The sequence below is a fragment of the Etheostoma spectabile genome, chromosome 23 (genome assembly GCF_008692095.1).
Source record: "Etheostoma spectabile isolate EspeVRDwgs_2016 chromosome 23, UIUC_Espe_1.0, whole genome shotgun sequence".
Taxonomy (NCBI): domain Eukaryota; kingdom Metazoa; phylum Chordata; class Actinopteri; order Perciformes; family Percidae; genus Etheostoma; species Etheostoma spectabile.
Genome location: NC_045755.1, coordinates 7,680,453 through 7,698,770, shown reverse-complemented (window position 1 = coordinate 7,698,770; position 18,318 = coordinate 7,680,453). Strand labels below are relative to the sequence as shown.

The 18,318-nt window shown below is 39.3% G+C and overlaps 1 protein-coding gene across 1 annotated transcript in view; it reads left to right on the top strand.

The window, feature by feature from the left end:
- The window catches only part of dock4b (dedicator of cytokinesis 4b), a 124,153-nt gene that overhangs the window by 86,205 nt on the left and 19,630 nt on the right, over nucleotides 1–18,318 (top strand). The window contains 16 exon segments of the mRNA XM_032505199.1: nucleotides 699–847; nucleotides 1,440–1,525; nucleotides 2,859–2,885; nucleotides 3,302–3,397; nucleotides 3,525–3,585; nucleotides 4,459–4,552; nucleotides 5,135–5,283; nucleotides 6,887–6,973; nucleotides 7,211–7,315; nucleotides 7,633–7,774; nucleotides 9,507–9,673; nucleotides 11,382–11,468; nucleotides 13,328–13,504; nucleotides 16,152–16,235; nucleotides 17,016–17,135; nucleotides 17,475–17,596. Of these exon segments, the coding sequence (XP_032361090.1) occupies nucleotides 699–847; nucleotides 1,440–1,525; nucleotides 2,859–2,885; nucleotides 3,302–3,397; nucleotides 3,525–3,585; nucleotides 4,459–4,552; nucleotides 5,135–5,283; nucleotides 6,887–6,973; nucleotides 7,211–7,315; nucleotides 7,633–7,774; nucleotides 9,507–9,673; nucleotides 11,382–11,468; nucleotides 13,328–13,504; nucleotides 16,152–16,235; nucleotides 17,016–17,135; nucleotides 17,475–17,596 (1,753 nt within the window).

Here is an 18,318-nt window from a genome sequence, read left to right as displayed (position 1 = left end):
ATATATAATGTGTGTGTATATATATATATATATATATATATACTGTATATATACTGTATATATGTATAAATAAAACAAATTTATATATTAATAAAAATAATTCTCCATTTTGTCTTCCTCTTCTGATGCAAAAGTAGTGTTCTTGATGTGTTCTTGTTCTTGGTCTGTGTGATGCACTAACAGAACGTGAAGACAAGTACATTCTGTATTATTTGCTTTTTGGTGACTGATTGGAATTAAACAAAAACGCAGCCTTTTTTTCTTTGTGCCAACAACTATCTGTCACCATGGCAACCAGCTGGGTGCTCTCAACCCTTTGTTTTGTTCTGAGTCTGGTATGAAGCTGAGCAATTTTATAAAATGACTTATAGTGTCATTATGTGTATTCAAGTGTATTTTTGCCCAATTTGAAATACATTTTGCAGTCACTTTATTTTTGTTTTATTTGATGTCAATATAATAGAAGTCGATCCACAAACATTGATACATTTTAAGTAACACAGGTGCTGTGATTATTATTAAAATACTGCATCAGTTTGGTTAGAGTGCAGTGCACTTAGACCAAATTATCAGAGAAGCCTGTTGTAGTTGGCGTTCCAGAGTTGGCCAAATTGCCTCTGGATTCAAGAATAGACGCTGTTCAGGGATAAAGTGAGAGCCTAACCTCTCCTGTATGTTGACCTCTGTTTCGCCTCCAGGAGAACACAAGTTGAACTTCATCCCAGCGATGATCGGCCCATTCCTGGAAGTGACGCTGGTGCCTCAGCCTGATCTGAGGAATGTCATGATCCCCATCTTCCATGACATGATGGACTGGGAGCAGAGACGCAGTGGCAATTTCAAACAGGTAAACAGCTGTTTAAAAAAAAGAAGCTGGAAACTCTCATTTAATTGCAAGTTTAACCCTTTCATGATTCAGGTCATTGGAACCTTCACTCTAGTGGGTCAAAAGGCAGAATTATAATCTGACAATATTTTTGTTATTAGCAAATATGCTTTCCTCATAATTTTGCTCACAATAAATATTATTTCAACTTGTAATGTTTAATGGACATTTACATCAAGATGAAACCCTATAATAACAAAATAATGTATGTGAGTGGTGATGTGAATGACAAAAGTAACTGATGAGGATGAAAAGATTTCTAGCAATTTCCAAAGGTCATTTTTTTCCCCCCACCATCTTGCACTCTGTTGGCGATACACTTTTCCATAGAGATTTACATTAAGTCCTAAACCATAAAAAAAAGTCAGAGGCAATTGCCTTTACGTTGCCACGTGACTGACTTTGACAGGACATGACATGACGTGATTTGATCCCCCACACTGTTCAGTTTTAATCTCTTAACCACCTCTGCCACTCTTCCTCTTAGTCATTTTATCAATATCGTTTGAACTGGGAGCCCCTTTGAGATTGAAATGCTTTTTCTTTCTCACAGGTGGAGGCCAAGCTGATCGACAAGCTGGACAGCCTGATGTCTGAGGGCAAGGGAGATGAGACGTACAGGGAGCTCTTCAACAGCATGTGAGTTAGAGAAAGGAACAGCAGTAGAAACAGAAAATATGGGAACGAGGGGCGCTTGGGTGCGTACTTACTTACATATGTCTAATTGACTTGGATTTAAAGGAAAATAGATTGAATGAGATGGCTAGTGTCGTAATGTAATGTGTCCCATGGAGCCACTCAAGAATGAGCTTCACAGTAAAGGCTGAAATAAAGAAGCCAGTTCAGGATACAGGGTTAACTACAACAGAAGGCTTCATCAGGCAGGCTGCATTTTGCAGCTTGTTTGCCTCAGTAAAAAGGGCCACTTTATCTGTAAGTAGATGTGTCTAAGTATTCCTCATTGAAATTAAGCTTTTAACCCTGTCAGCCAAAGGGCACGGATAACAGCATTAATGCTCAGGGAATGCTCTTTTACCTGAATAGAAAAAAAGATTGATTACAGAACTTGCTTCTAAAAAAGAGTTTATTATTTTAAGTGAAAATTTCCCTCATTTTACAAATCCTTAGTCTTTTAGAAAAATGCAGTGGGTAGTTTGTTTAGATTGGGTCCATTGCTAATATAATAATGTGAGGTAAGTGATCACTATTCACCTTCATCTTCACTCTTACCTCCTCTTTGGCTTGTCCTTGTCCACACTGTCTTTGTGTCACCAGGTTTGTGCTCCTGCATGCTTAGTGTGTGATTGAGTGTGTGCGTGTCTGTCCGTGTTCCTACTTATTTTTGTGCCTGTTCATATTTTTATGTTAACCTTCACAAATGACTACTATATTTGGACTTAGCCAAACATTTCAACTTCGTTTCCAAAAACATTATTGCATTAAAGGAAGCCATATTTTGTCTGATTCACATACATACTGTATGTCTCTTTTACTATCACATAGATGTGAATCAAAATGTGATCGTCATGAGTATTTTATCAATATACATCTACTGTAATTGTCCCTTTGTCTTTCATCAGTCAATCATTCTCTTTCCTACCATTTTTTTACTGATGAAACATTACAGAAAACATTGTAACATCTCTGAATATTATAAAAAACTACATATCAATATTTACCATATATTGTGCAGAATAAAATGATTATGCATTATGAATCCTTATTAAATATGAAATTGCCAGTATCTAATTCAGCCTGAATGCAGATCACAAGTTAGTTTTAATCCTTATGTTTATGATTTTAGCCTACTTTTATCTTTTCTTGACTATTTGATTTATTGATTCTATTTAGGTTCTTAATTTATTTTCCTCCTACTAACTCCACTAACCCCTTAACTAACGTGTGTGAGTGTGTGCTGATATTAATCATATTAATATTAATTTATTCCGCCTATGCTTCCCGCCTGGAGTAGAATTCCTCTGTTTGGTCCATACCCTAGGTAAGACGCTTTCCTCTTTGTTCTCTCTGTGTCTGTGTGAGGGGGAACAGCGGGAAGGGTCAGCAAAAAGCTATTTTGGCAATATTTTGGCAGTGATGTGTCTGTCCAGTTGAGATAAGCAGTACATTCTAAAAATCTATTGAGGAGTCAAAACGGTATATTAGCTATTGTGATTTATTTATTTATTTTAGCCACCTTGGGTATTTTATTTTGTTAACTCCCCAAGGCAGGCCAACAAGCATAGGTGACACTGGTGTGACTGGGATTAATTTCAGCTTTGCTTCGCCTCCTTTTCTTTTGTAGTAATTTCTTCTTCTTTTTTTCCCTCCCACCACCCTCCCCCCATCACCTTTCCTTTCCCATTCACTCTCTTTTATCTGTTTTTGATCTGAACATCTCTCCATCTTGTCCTCCAGCCTGCTGAAGAAGATTGAGAGAGAGACATGGAGGGAGAGTGGAATCTCTCTGATTGCTACCGTCACTCGCTTAATGGAGAGATTGCTGGACTATAGGTGAGAGGGCACACATACATTCTCAGAAACATGCATGCATGCAAGTAGAATTTGCTGTGTGAAGTTTTTTTTTCTTTGTCACCACTTAAGTCATAGCTTTGCATGTCTCATAATGTTTCTACCACAGGGACTGTATGAAGCTGGGAGAAGTGGATGGAAAAAAGATTGGATGTACTGTCAGCTTACTGGTGAGTAGCAGTTTTACTCCATGAGTCTGGTTGATTGTGTAAAACTGTATACGCTTTTAGTGGTACTATTCTGACTTGTTTCTGGCTGTTACAAAATCACAGGTTCAACAAAATGATTGTTTGAATGGATCTTCTTGAGTACCAGGCTAGCTATTTCCCTCTGCTTCCACTTGTTATGCTAAGACAAGCTAACCTACGCCTACTTCATATTTAACACACATGCAGGAGAGTTTTATTAATCTTATCTAACTCTGGGCAGCAAAGACACTACGTTATTTCTCAAAATATTCCTTTAGTATTTACATAAAGTTGAAGATGTTTTAATAAAGTCTTTTTTAATAGTTCCTACCTTTTTAAGTATTGGAGCAATCTTCATTGGTGCCATAATAGAATGTATGAGCGTAGCAACCGCGATTGATTTAAGTTGTTAAAGTTTCCACCCTTTTGGTGATTAATTTGGAATTATCCAACAAACAAAATATGTGATGTGTTTGCTAGTTAATTTTTTCAGTTCAGGCTGGTTTTCATTATTATTGCCTTTTATTGTTGTGTATTTTGTAGGATGCATTATTAGTCTCTGATAATGTCATACTTCTTTGTCTCAGAGACAAAACTGTTCTTTCTATTGTCAGGCCCTCCTGCCTACTAGTTTTTTCCTTATGTAAGTGCAGCCATCTTTAAGAAGATGGATCAGAAGTCACTGCTGATCAGAAGGCTGAAATATATTTGTGCACCTCTACCATCGAACACATCACCACAACCAAATGTGTTCTCATTTGCATCTCCAACTCTCTCTCTATCTCTTAACCCCCCCCTCCTCTCGGTATTCTTTTTGTCCTCACTCATCACCGAACCGTCCACTGCTCCGGACAGAACTTCTACAAAACTGAGCTAAACAAAGAGGAGATGTACATCCGCTACATTCACAAACTGTATGACCTGCACTTGAAAGCACAAAACTACACAGGTGCGTCAAAAGGAATGACTGTAACATGCAGTATTTGTAGTGTGTGAGTGTAGGTGTGAGCATGAGGGGAAAATACGTAATTGCTGTCTTACTAGGGTTGCTCAATTATGGAGTAAAAAAATATTCACAATGATTTTGGTCAATTTTGAAATCATGATAATTAACACGGTTACTCCTTGACTTTTGGAAAGATGTTGCATTTATTGAATGTAAAAAAAACAATAACACTTGAACCCTAAACAAATTAACAGTGAAAACACCTTGAACTGTGACATTTCCCTCAAATTCTTCCCGTTTGAACTTTTTGACTTCCCCTACAAAACACAAGACAAAATAAACGTTTACTTGCAAAACGTATTGGGCAAAATAGCATTGTTTTTGTGATTGTTAGGAGCCAACATTTTTGTGATTAAAAATTTGATTAATTGCACAGCCCTAGGTCTAACTGTATGTGGTAACATGTGTACACCTACTGTCTTTTCATCTTGTTATCCTTGTATGTCCAAATGTATTCTTCTGAACTGCTCCCATAATATGCATATAATCTCCTGACTGTTTGTCCTGTGTCTGTGTGTTTCTCAGAGGCATCATACACTCTGCTGCTGTACGATGAGCTACTGGAATGGTCAGACCGGCCGCTCAGAGAGTTCCTCAACTATCCCATGCAGAGCGAGTGGCAAAGAAAAGAGTATCTGCACCTCACAATTGTCCAGAACTTTGACAGGGGGAAGGTGAGCTTCCCCCCCCCCTCGCCCCCCCCCCCCACACACACACACATACACACTCACACATTCTACATTTGCAGTCCTTAGTTGACTTTTAGACAGAAACAAGACATTTCCTTCCTTCAATGCTTTTGTAGCACACTATAGAGCTACCTTTTCCATGGGTACGTAAAGACATTTGCACCCTGCTTTAAGACATGTTGTTATCAACAAGCCATTATCCTCCAGCGCCTTTATGTAAAGGAACATCATGACAGAATGTAAAGGTACTGCTTCCTCGATTGGGTTTTGTATGGAAAAAATTAATTATAAAAGCTCTGTTTTTATATTGTACCAACTCCGACAAACACTGTACCTACAAGCTGCAAAACAAGCAGGACAAGTGGCTTCTACACAGCGGATGTCAGCTTCTCATGCAAATTGTAAATTGCAAATTGCATTGATAAAGCAGCACAGCCATTTCAATAGTGCTTTGTGTAGAATAAATATAAATATATATATAAATAAATAACCTCATAAGCTTTAACAATTCATGAAACATTACTACTGATGAAGGAAGATGAGATAACTGGAATTCAATGCTTGTTTAGTGGAGACGTGACGTCATTTGCATAAAATGAAATCACTTCATAAGAGAGTAGAGCAGAGCTGTAAGCCATATGGAGCAGCAGAAATGTGTGTCACCTGCGGTCAGAGTCAGGCATTTAATTTCTACCTGTAGTGAACTGTGACGGCTTGAGGCATCCACACCTCTTCCCTTTAATCGGATGAATCGCTGGCGGCTGTAATTAAAGCAGGATCCGTATGGTCCCACAATATCCTACAACGTTCCTTTAAGAAATTTTATGGGACATGATGATGGCAAGACTGACAGGCGAAGCGTGACTTGCATTGGTGGGTTGGTTTTAGGCTGCAGCTAAGAATGAACCGTGAGATTGCCAGCTTATACAGAGTTCTGCTGAGTCGGGATGCAGCAGCGTTCACAGGCTAGTTCACAGACTTTGCTTTCTTACTCAGGAAGTGAGTAGTAGTTTTTTTTCTTTTTTCCTCCCCTACTCCTCTCTTTATCCTAACTACCTTTGTCACTGTTCTGCACTCTCAGGGAAAAGTGGCACTATGGAAACCCTCCAAAATTACTTGCACAGACACACACACACACACACGCACACTCAAAAAAACTTCAGCATTACTGATGAACTAACATTGCTCTGCGGAATCATTGAAACTGCTCCCCTCGTTACTCATAGTCCAATTTCCCTTCACATTCACGAGCTATGCCATCTGCCGGTACTGCCGCACAGGGATCAGACTGCAGTAGGAAAGGGAAGCTTTTCATTTAATTATCAAGATGGCTGGGTGCTGTGTGTACCTGCATGAAGAGGTTAGATTGGATTTTTGATGTTGTCGACTCACCAGTGCCATCCAGTGGGGGAAATACAGCTTAGCAGCACCACTGCAGAGCAAGTTTTTTTTTAGTTTTTTTATCAAGCCTTCTGTTAATATTATACTAGTTAATGAGGTTCCTTGATGTTTGTTATATTTGCTTTCTTTTGAGACAGGACACAGTGCGCATGAGGATGAATAAGTGTATGAGTTTTTATGTCTTCAGTGTTGGGAGAACGGCATCATCCTGTGCAGAGAACTGGCAGACCAATATGAGTCTTTCTACGACTACAGGAACTTAAGCAAGATGAGGGTGAGTTGTCCACAATAAGCTAGCTATAGTGACACTTCCGTAAGAAGCATTGTTAGTTAAAGTCTTAGCATGTGATGATTGAAAGGAAAACTTAAAAGAAATGTAGTTTTATTCATATTTTGAACCTACTAATTAATCTCCTTTGAGATAACTATGCTTTTGTCAACGCACCAAATCCCTCATAGGTTGCACGCTGTTGGTTTATATTCAATACTGTCCTTTCATTTTCATTGCAAGATGATGGAAGCCTCTCTCTATGACAAGATCATGGACCAGCAAAGACTAGAACCTGAATTCTTCAGAGTGGGCTTCTATGGAAAGAAGTTTCCTTTCTTCTTAAGGGTAAAGACATCTCCATATTCCCTTTTTGTCTTATTCCTCTTCATCAATAGCAAGTTGAATAGAGTCATTATTTTACCCTCTCCAAAGAAGAAATGGACCTGCAGGAAAAAAATGAACTTTTCTTATATAAGACTCCTTCAGTGTGAGGTGACATTCAGCAACTCTTATTCAATACCATTTAATGATGTAACAGGCAATGTCCTTGGTGGAGTTTGCAGTTGGAAGCTGCAGTTGCAATGTGCGACCACTAGATGTCAAGCTATCTCCACGCTTTCCTCTGCTCCCCACTTCCCACCCCCCACCCCCGCCCTCTGCAGAATAAAGAGTTTGTGTGCCGCGGCCATGACTACGAGAGGCTGGAGGCTTTCCAGCAGCGGATGCTCAACGAGTTCCCCCACGCTATCGCCATGCAGCACGTCAACCAGCCAGACCAGACCATATACCAGGCAGACGCACAGTGTATCCTTGCCACATAAAGAGGCACATACAAAATTAATTTACAAAGCTGGACCATGTTGTGCAGTCAAATGTGCTGCACTGCATAAAAAATGACAACAGCGTAGTATAGATGCACAGAGGCTTACAGACGGCATGCTTTGTGTTTGCATCCTCGCAATTACCTGTACCGAGGCGCACTCTATCACACTCCATGCCTCCTTCCATCTCTCGCAATCTTTTTTTTTCAATATCAAAGGCTTATTCTCAGAAACACACACGCACACACACACACAGCTCAGCATTTACATACAAGAAAACACTATCAAACACACTATGATCATACAAATGTAGAGGCAGTGTTTTCACTGAGGACAAACCTTAAAAAATATTTTAAATTTTTTTTCTGGCTTTTTAATTTAGATCAGAGAGGCCCTGAAATGATTAAAAAATCAAGTCATCTGGGTTGCCTTGAGTGCTTCAAGGACATTTTTACCCTGGGTTTTGTCTGCCCTACCATTTGATTTGTGGCAGTTTTTTGAACATAATGATACTGCTAAGATCTAAAGTTTCTTTAATATTTTCCTAAAAAGATGCTAGAATCAAACAGTCAAAGATGTGCTCTTTTTTTTAAAGGCCAATCTGACATTGTATATCTTATGATACTAAATATGAACTTAGGTAGGGTTATAATGAAATTAAAAATACTATGCTTTACGTAAACTTTCTCGGCGTCAGCAACATTTGAACATGGACACATATTATAGAAACATACAAAATACCAGAACAGACCTCAGCACTGTTTGCAGACTGAAAGAGTGGTACATGTTTATACCTGGACATGCACAATTGTGCATGTCCAGGTATAAACCAGGTATGGACAGGTATGGACATCTTAATTTTCATGCAGCATGTTCAAATTGAGCTGTACAATATGGAAGCCTTTTTAATTATTCACACTAATGCATGGGACAACTATTATAGTGGGAGAAGCAGGGGAAAGCAAAGACTTTGTGGCATAGCAACACATTGACTCTAGAGAGCAACACTAAAAGAAAGTCAGATGGAGGACAAAAAGACATAATGAAAATGCACCGCATTTTTTTGTTACGTGTTTATGGGACATGTTTGCTTGTTTGAGCTTCCCCTATGGAAAAACAGACTAAGATCATCTTAATGAATTATGTAATCAATAGAATCTTTCTCCGGTTGCTCACCCACCTGTATAGCCTTGTTGCAAATACTCATGCATATAAATGAATGTACAGTAGCTGTTCTAACTGATATTTCCCTGGTCAAGTCCCTCCTGAGTGAAGGGGTTGCTCATGATGAGGAGGGTGAGCCTGAGCGCAGACAAGCACTTTTGTTTCTCTGTTTAGTTCTTGTGTTTTTGTGTTCTTCTTTTGTGCAATGATTGTGTAGGAGCATGATGTGTGTGGTTGCGTAGGCATTCTTTTGGAGTGTGGCAGGAGTAGCAAAAGGCCCCTATTACCGTCGTATACCCTTGGCAGGGTTTCTATGTGGATGTAAATAAAAGTGTGTGTGACTAATGAAACAAAATTGCAGGAGAGATGTACTTATCTCAAAGACACATACTTACCCACCCTGTACAACCTGCCCGTGTGTGTCCCTCATCCTCTGTGTGAGCATATCTGCGATTTCTCATGTTCTTTCAGATCAATGAAGAATTTTTGTCAGTTTTAGTGCTTTCCCTTGTCACTCTCTTGTACTTTCCCTTAACGTCCGGTGCTTCCAGACCTGCAGATCTATGCTGTAACCCCCATCCCAGAGAGTCAAGATGTGCTGCAGAGAGACGGAGTGCCTGACAACATCAAAAGCTTCTACAAGTTCAATCACATCTGGAGGTTCAGATATGACCGGCCCTTTCACAAGGGCACCAAAGACAAGGAGAATGAGTTCAAGGTACGCGGGGGGGGAATGATGAAAATACAGAAAGTAGACACATACTATGTAAGAGGGAGGGCAGTTTGACACAGACATTTCTCTGCTTTTGTGTATTTTCATCTCTTCTTCACTCTATGAATTCGTCAATTTTGTGGGGATGAGCTTTTAGATAATGAACTTAGAGCCTTTTAAAGCTTATGGAGAAGCTGCTAAATGTCTTGCTATGAAAAATCTTTTTTTATATTTCAGAATTTTAAATGATACATTTAGGATCATTAGCATTTTTTACTGCATACCGATGTGCAACGGCTCAATGTTCTTCCTTCTCTACCTTGTTCATCAATCATAGGCTTGTGAAGTTAATAATAGTTTTTAACCTGCGCCCAGGTATTAGTTTGTGTATAGCGCATGTTTTATTCATCGTGACTCGGGTATCACTAATTATACTTGGGTACCATTCAAAACTGTGCAATTGCAGTCTTTACAGCCTGATTCAGTTACACACATGCAAACCCACGCAGCTGCATGCACTCTAAACACATACACACACCACAAAGACCCTGATATTAGGCTCATAAATATTAACACACAAACACACACACACACACACACACACACACACACACATGCAGTCATTTCTTCTCAGTTCCATCACAGCTATTTTGCCAAATTTAATCACAATAGCACATTTCCATCAGGGCTGGATATCTCTGGCCCTCAGGTGGGAATAATATGTATGATAAACTTGTGCATGATGACAAGATTGTGCAGCAGCCAGGATATGGTGTGATCAGTCATTATAAAGTAGAAATGAAACCTGTTTACAAAATTCAACCAAGAAGTTTCTATCTGCAAAAAAAAAAAAAATGTTTGCAATGGTCAAGACTTTTATTTATGTCAGCTTTTCATTTTAACGTCCTGCTCATAAACTATAATACATATTTTTTTAGTAGTGCTCTGGTGGGTTTATTTGCCTTAACTAACGGAACATCAATAAAGGGCAGCAGGGTTGTGTAGTGAGTCAGAAGACCCTTCTTCAACCTGAGGACACTGGATCGATGCTGCATGTCAGCACTCATCTGCTCTGCTGAAGTTTCCTTGGTTGGGTTCAAAACTAAGTCTAAAATTAGTTAGTTTTAACGTGAATTAAAGCATGCTAACATGCTAAACTAACATGTGAACATGACGAACACACCTGCTAATATAGACATGTTAGCATTGTCACTGTAATGGCAGTAAATAGAATACACAAATTACAATTATTGTAACTACTCTCCATTCCTCGCCTCTCAAGATGTTTTTACAACAAACATAGTGTGAACGTTACCGTAGGTGCTTTACTTTAGTGAAAATCTATTGTGTTAATAGTTTGCAGTGAATGCAAGAGTTTCCATAGTTTGCGTGTTGTCAGAATAACCTTGTGCGATGTTGGCACATTGACAAGCAATGCTGGCTGACAGGGTAAGTGGTGGAACATGAATGATGATACGAGATGTAAGACATGACATCTGAACCACACCTTCAAATGGGTGCTTGGCAGTACGTGTGCTCGGCATGTTTTTTCCAACTATGTATCAGTAACTAAATAGTGTGATGTCTGCTAAAAATAAAGTGCATACGCATCAGACACACCAGACATAAATAGCTGTATTGTATTTATTTATTTATTTTTGAAATATGAATAGCAATCAGCTAATGCTCACAAGTGTGTTGTGTGTTAATGCAGAGCCTGTGGGTGGAGAGGACAACCCTGACTCTGGTCCAGAGTCTCCCAGGCATTTCCCGCTGGTTTGAAGTAGAGAAGAGAGAGCTGGTGAGTGTGACCACCTCTGATGAATTAACCATGAAGACATAACTCCAACACACAGTCATCTTACGCAAGGGACACTGTAATATACTTTTATTTTGCAGGTTGCCATTTATGTAGAGTACTGCCAGTCAATACCCAAGTATTGATCCAAGTCTTTACATTGAACAACAATAATGACCTAGGTCATGAGTTTGGGCTATTGGACACATTTTCTATTCCTCCATTGGACAGATTAGATGGCATGCTAAATATTGAATTGCTTTGCATTGATTGCCAATCTTTGTATAGGGACATTTTTACCAAACCTATACCGTTGTTTTAGGCTGTTCATATCTACACATGTAAATTCCCTTTAAAAGCTTCCCGTCTTCGGTCTTCTCATTCAGATCTCTGAGGAGTGGGAGGATATTAAGTGCTGTTTTGTCGAGCGTATGCAAAATAACACAATATCTCTGTTGCTCTTAGGACGTATTCTTTAGCGCATAGCTGCAGAACGTGGTGTGAAATTTGGAATTGTGAACCTAGTGTTATTTTATAATGGTTATGCAGTGCCATAGCATATACAATACAGAGCTGGCAAAAGCTCTATTAGCAAGAGGATTATGTTTTGTGTGAAACAGAGAATGAAAGAGAAAGAGAAAAAGACATGCAGGATAAGGGGTAGATTTATTTATACATCCTTGAGTGTTTACATTAATATAGTGTGCACCTCATACACCTAAAGCTGCTATAATCATAATGTCCAAATCAACAACGGCTCGATTGCTACGTGTATGTGAAAGGTGTCGCAAGTAGAGATGAAATCGTAAGGAATTATTATGACTAACTACGCATACACTGTCAGGCTTTTCTGTTTTGGTTCAGTCTGGCTGCACTCATCAGCGTAGGCAGCACTTTTTATTGAAAAGGCTAAAAAAATATCCACTTTATGGCTAATTTAAGACAACTAGCTGCTGAAAATTGTGGAGCATTTAGCAGTTGAAGAGCTGCTATTTCAGATATTTCCCTCTGGAGTTGGTGGAGACGAAACAAATAGAGTTAAAATGAAGAGTGAATTTTGGATTTATATTAATCATGGTAGAAACACGACTACAAAGGAGTGTGAATGTTGCACCATATATGCTGGATGTTTATATAAACCACTGTTGGCTATCAGGTTCACCACTTAACTCTCCGTTTGTCCTCAGGTCAAATTTGACCCCTTTTAAAAATGTCTATATCAGAAATATGGCATTCTTTTTAACCAAATTTATTCCATGCAACGCTCTTTGCAAATGCAATCATTTTCATTGAATTTTGGATGTAAATTGAAATTGTTTCAAATAAATTAAACTCATCCACTCAACATACATTCCTCTGATCCTAACTATTAGTCAAAATAATTCATAATTTCTGCTTTAGTAGCTCAAATATTAGGTATAATTCTATACAAAAGGGCTATTGGCCATGAATTCCAAAACCGTTTTAAACAGTAGTAAATAGTGTAAAACTAGTGGTAGTAAGATGGTGTTAGTGAAATCCCCCCCAAAAAATAAGTGTTGAAAATGTCAAGTCAAAAAAAGATGATATATCAGTGTTGTGTTTACAGCTTGTTTTTCCACTGTCTCCCATGACCATTGTTTGGTTAATATATACTGTATGTTTTTACATAAGATGTCCACCAAAACAATTTAGATTTTAAGGTGGAAGTGTGTAAATGTTATTGTTTTGGCCAGAAATGTGGACAGAGTTTTTGAAGGTGTAGTTTTTGAAACTTTTTTCATGCAAATGTGCAAATTTGTTGATCAGTGTAGACGTAGCAAAGCTACAGAAGAAGTGGTCCCTTAAAACTCTTGCATTTTTTACAACCTCCCCCTTGGCAGGTGGAGGTAAGCCCGTTGGAGAATGCCATCGAGGTGATTGAGAACAAGAACTTACAGCTGCGCACATTGATCACCCAGTGTCAGAGCCGGCAGATGCAGAACATCAACCCCCTCACCATGTGCCTCAACGGGGTCATCGACGCCGCTGTCAACGGGGGGCTGGCCCGCTACCAAGAGGTATGGGTGGGTGGATAGATGGATGGATGGAGGAGAAGGTTGGAGGGTTTTAGAGACCGTGGCAGGAGTGAGGAGCCATGACACATGGATTGCCTAACGATGCATGAAGGTGGGTTTTAGCGGAGAGACGTATGGACAGAGAAGCGTTTTGTTGAGTGAGGAGGGAATGAATGAATTGATGGATGGATGCATGAATTGCTGGGTAAAGGTTTGAATGATATGGATGGATGGAGTGGAGAGATCAGTGGAGAGCAGGAAGAGGGTGGAATTGGGGAAAGAAGATGGATCGGCGGGTTGCGTCAATGGATGGATGGATGGATGTGGGGAGAGACAGGGCTCAGGTCAGAATATTGCAGATAGAGGAGTGGGAGGAAGTATATAGAGAGACGGATGGCTTATAATGGCTGAATGAATGAGATGGGAGTGTTTATGCAGCTGCTTTATTGTTTACTGAAGTGGTAACAGACAGACACACAGATTGGTAGAGAAAAACTGGAATGTGGTCAATCCCACTGACAAACATTTGCATCCACTGCTCCTCCAAAAAAATTGCAGGATAACAGTAAAGTGCAATTTCTTAACCAATAGGAGATCAATTGAAGAAAAAGGCGTCTAAAAATGATTTTTTTCCCTCAACACACTGAGTGGACTCTGCGACTTGCTTGTGTCGCATAGCAACCACCCTTTTCCACCGGGAGCCAAGTGTGGGTTTGTTTGTATGTGTGCGTATGTGTGTGCGCATATACTGTATGTATGTGTGTGTGTGTTTGTGTGTGTAATAGCATATTGGGTTTGTGCAGAAGAGCGTGCCTCTGTGTAGAAGTGGCCTATTAAGGTTTGTAGAATACTTGATGGAGTCACAAAGGTGAGGGTCGCTGAAGTGCTTTCCACCTTTACTGCCTTTATTTTGGTAGAAAAATATGGAATAATTTTCAGCTTCCAATATACTTGTAGAGCTTTTTTTTCTCACTTTTATACACTGTCAGCATCACAATGCATATATTTCTACACATGAAATTGTATAAATAGTGTTTCCCTGGGTTAAAATTGACCACCAGCTACATTCAGCTATGTTTATACACAATGTAAAGTGACATATTTCATTGTTTGGCAATGTTTGGCAATGGTTTCTGCAGCAATGGAACTGCTACCGATATCAACGCTTATTTTCCTTTACAGAATATCGCAAGCAGTTCTTGACAGAATGTGCCATAAATCTATTAATTTCCCCACGTAATGCGGATTGACAGCTGTGGAGGTTTGCTCAGCTACAAATGGAGGAGAAATCGTCAAATATTAATATTCAGATGTATTGCTTTAGTTTGAGTTGAAACCCTTGAGGGGGAATGCTGTCTAATTTATTCCCCCCCTCGGTGTTCCATCTCTAATTGGACTTTTCTAATGATTAACTGAGCTACTCCATGGCGAAGACTCAATCCCTGCAGCCCAACGAAAACATTTCCATCAATCGTAGAAGATTATTGATTCTTTTCGATGCATTTTTCTGGTGGTCTGTGTTTTTAAAATTATTACCTTGGAATTATTGCATATGTACTTTTTAGTACATCGCTTATAAACAGTGTAATAACGTTTATGCAATAACATTTTTTGATCATTTCTTATCCATCTGCGTTGCATGGTTTAATAAAAGAGGAATATGATATCATGTACAGTGCACACTAATATATTCTATCTGGATAAAGATTGCCATCTGAGGATGTTTGGCTGGAATAATAACACGCCTTGTTTTATTGAGCATAGTCGACAAGCTGTAGATTCATGCATTTATTGACATATGTGCGTGTGTGACATGTTTGAAGCAGAATCTCTCTAACTGTCATCTGCCTCTGTCTCTTTGGAGATAAACAGTAGTGTCCTTGGGAGAGGAACCATGCTGATCTTTGTTGCAAACCTTTCAGTCCCTTATTTTTATGTGCGTTTCTCTCAGTGGCAGATTTGAAAGCAGATTTTGAGCCGGGCCTTTCACTGGCTCGTCATCTTCCCTCTTTGGGCACTCTAAAGAAGATAGAAAAGGATTAACATAATCTAAAGACACATCACAAGTGTTTATGGCATTCTTAACAGCAGGGAACGTAGCGTAAAATATATGGATGACACACACACACACACACACAATTCATACAAAGCAGATCAGGCCATTTCTCATCTTATCTGTTGCCTTTCTGATGGACATTTCTGAAAATGCGAATTGAATGCGGGTCTAAAACCCATAATCTATAAATTTGATGTAGCTGAAGAAACATGATCTGTAACAGGACCGGAATACATTTGAAAAAAGCTTTCAAAATTTGAGACCAAAATTGGCCATTAAATCACAGTAAAAAAGAATCCTTTGATCGCACCATTTGACATTGTTATGATTTTATTCTGGTCCCTGAACTTGATATAAATATCACAAGAACAAAGACCCAGACAGGAGCACTACACCCGATTTGAGCTGGATGTTAGTTTGGTTATTTACTCATTTTGTTCATGAACGTTTTTTTGAGTATTCAACTAAAAAGTGTGGACACTTATTCACTGTGTCAGCTCAGCGGGGATTCAGGTGACACTGCTGGGCAGAAAGCCTACAGCTTCAACTCCTGGTGTGTGCGTAAAAGATGTTCTGCATTTTGTCTCCTTGCAGGCCTTCTTTGTGAAGGACTACATTATGAATCACCCCGAGGATGGCGAGAAGATCGGCCGACTGAGAGAACTCATGTTTGAACAGGTCTGTAAAGAGAAATGTATACTGTACATTTCAGTGCCATGTATGCTCATAAATGTGTTTTAAATACACAGGAAATAACAAAAAACATGATAAGGAATAGACCACCATATTAATAACAGCATGTTTATCCTCTATTAAGGAAACTGAAACCTTAATAGTACTTAAGTGTGCCAGTTCATTCCTGACCTTGGAGACAGTGTGTGACAAAACACTCTCAACTCAAGGTCCCCTTACTTCTTCTAGAGCTTTCTCAGTTCGCAGATGAAGATTTTATAATGTTGTCGAAAGCACCAGAGGAAGTAGAGTAGAGTTAAATATCGGATATTTAAAGGAGCAGGCCTGTGTCTGAGTGTTTTTTTTTTTGTTTTTTTTTAAACAATTGTGACCAAGATAAGTGGCATTTTGTTTATATAATCGACTGCCAGTATTGATTATTTTCACCTAGACATGTATTATAAACCCATATTTTATGCAAGGATCTCTTTCTGTTTGTTAAATAATTGTGACCAAGATAAGTGGTCTTTTTCTGGCAGAGAATTATATAAATGCATTTTTATCACATAGGTTATCACAATTTAATGGTCCAGCTTTAGTAACCCTATCAGGTGAGATTAGTGCTAAATTGTTCTCCGTAGTGGGAATTGTTTCACTGAAATAGTCAACATGCAGACTAATTTTAACCACGCCTGGAACAAACTATTTAAACAGATGATGTAGGAATAAATGTTACCATTGGTTGTTTGTAATACCCAGAGATGTTAACAAGCTTTTGTTTTGCAGGCACACATTCTGGAGTACGGCCTCGCTGTGCACGAGAAGTTTGTTCCCCAGGACATGAGACCTCTCCACAAGAAGTTAGTGGACCAGTTTCATCTGATGAAATCCAGTCTCGGCATACAGGTATGTCAGAATCTGAACCATGGTGACACTTGAGTACATTTTAAAAAATCTACTTCAAATGATTTCACATTTTTTGAATCAATGTGGGATTCACATATCAGGTTAAATAGAAGTTAAACAGAAGTAATAATGATTTTCCTCAAATCAGTCATTGACGTCCATTCTGTTTGTGAAGCCTACCGCTGTGTTTTGACTTCTGAGTGATATAACCTCCAAGCCCACCCCTCATTAAACACACTTCCTTTATCTGCATATGTGTGTATTTTATTTACACACTTACACTGGTACGAGTAAGCATTTAATCATGTGCACTGCCTCTTCTCCATTGTGAAACCCCAGGAGTTTCCTGCTTATGTGCGAGCAAGCCCAGTGCACTTCACCAACGGGAGCCCACGGACATGCAGGAACTCTGTGCCCAACATCATCAGCCCAGACGGTGGCAGAGGGGTTGCCAGGCGGAGGTGATGACCTCTTTTGTCTAATGATGTTATGTCTTTCTTTCTTTTGTCCTATAATATAACAAAAAACACCCCAAAAAGTTCCTATACTTCAGCGTTAAATTCCTCCTTCATATCTTCTCACCTTTTTTGCTTTCTCTTGATGTGCTGCCTTTTTGTATCCCCACCTTACCTCAGACACCATGCGCTGTGCCTTTGCTCTCTTTTTCGTTCCGTTCTTTACCAGTGTGGCTCCATCTGGGCATACAATAGGTGTGTGCGTCTGGCTGGCACCCACAGGGATGTTTCTGTGTGGCTGCTGCCAAGCCAGCAGGCAGACTGTGTGCACACATGTGTGTCTGTGTGTGTGTTTTTGATGTGTTCAGTGACCCTGCCACTCTTTCTACCTGTGACATTCTGCCTCCATAGTCTGATCCCAGGGGACAAAGCCACACACACACACACACAGACACACACCTCAGTCTTCCAGTGACATTTCACATTTTTACTTACTGAGTTTTGATTTCTTTTTGTTCTCTGTTTGGTACAAAAAATGAGTTACATTTTTTCTTTAAAAATTATCTTTGGTGCCGGCTTGCGCTTCAACCTTCCTTGAAAAACCCGGTTGTGTTTGTTCTCTAGCCTTTCTTTTACACTTTTGCCTTTTGGCTGACAAGTGCTTGATGAAATGCTGTGATTGCTGCATCGATTATCTTTTTATAATCTTGACATTTTCTGTCCTGTTT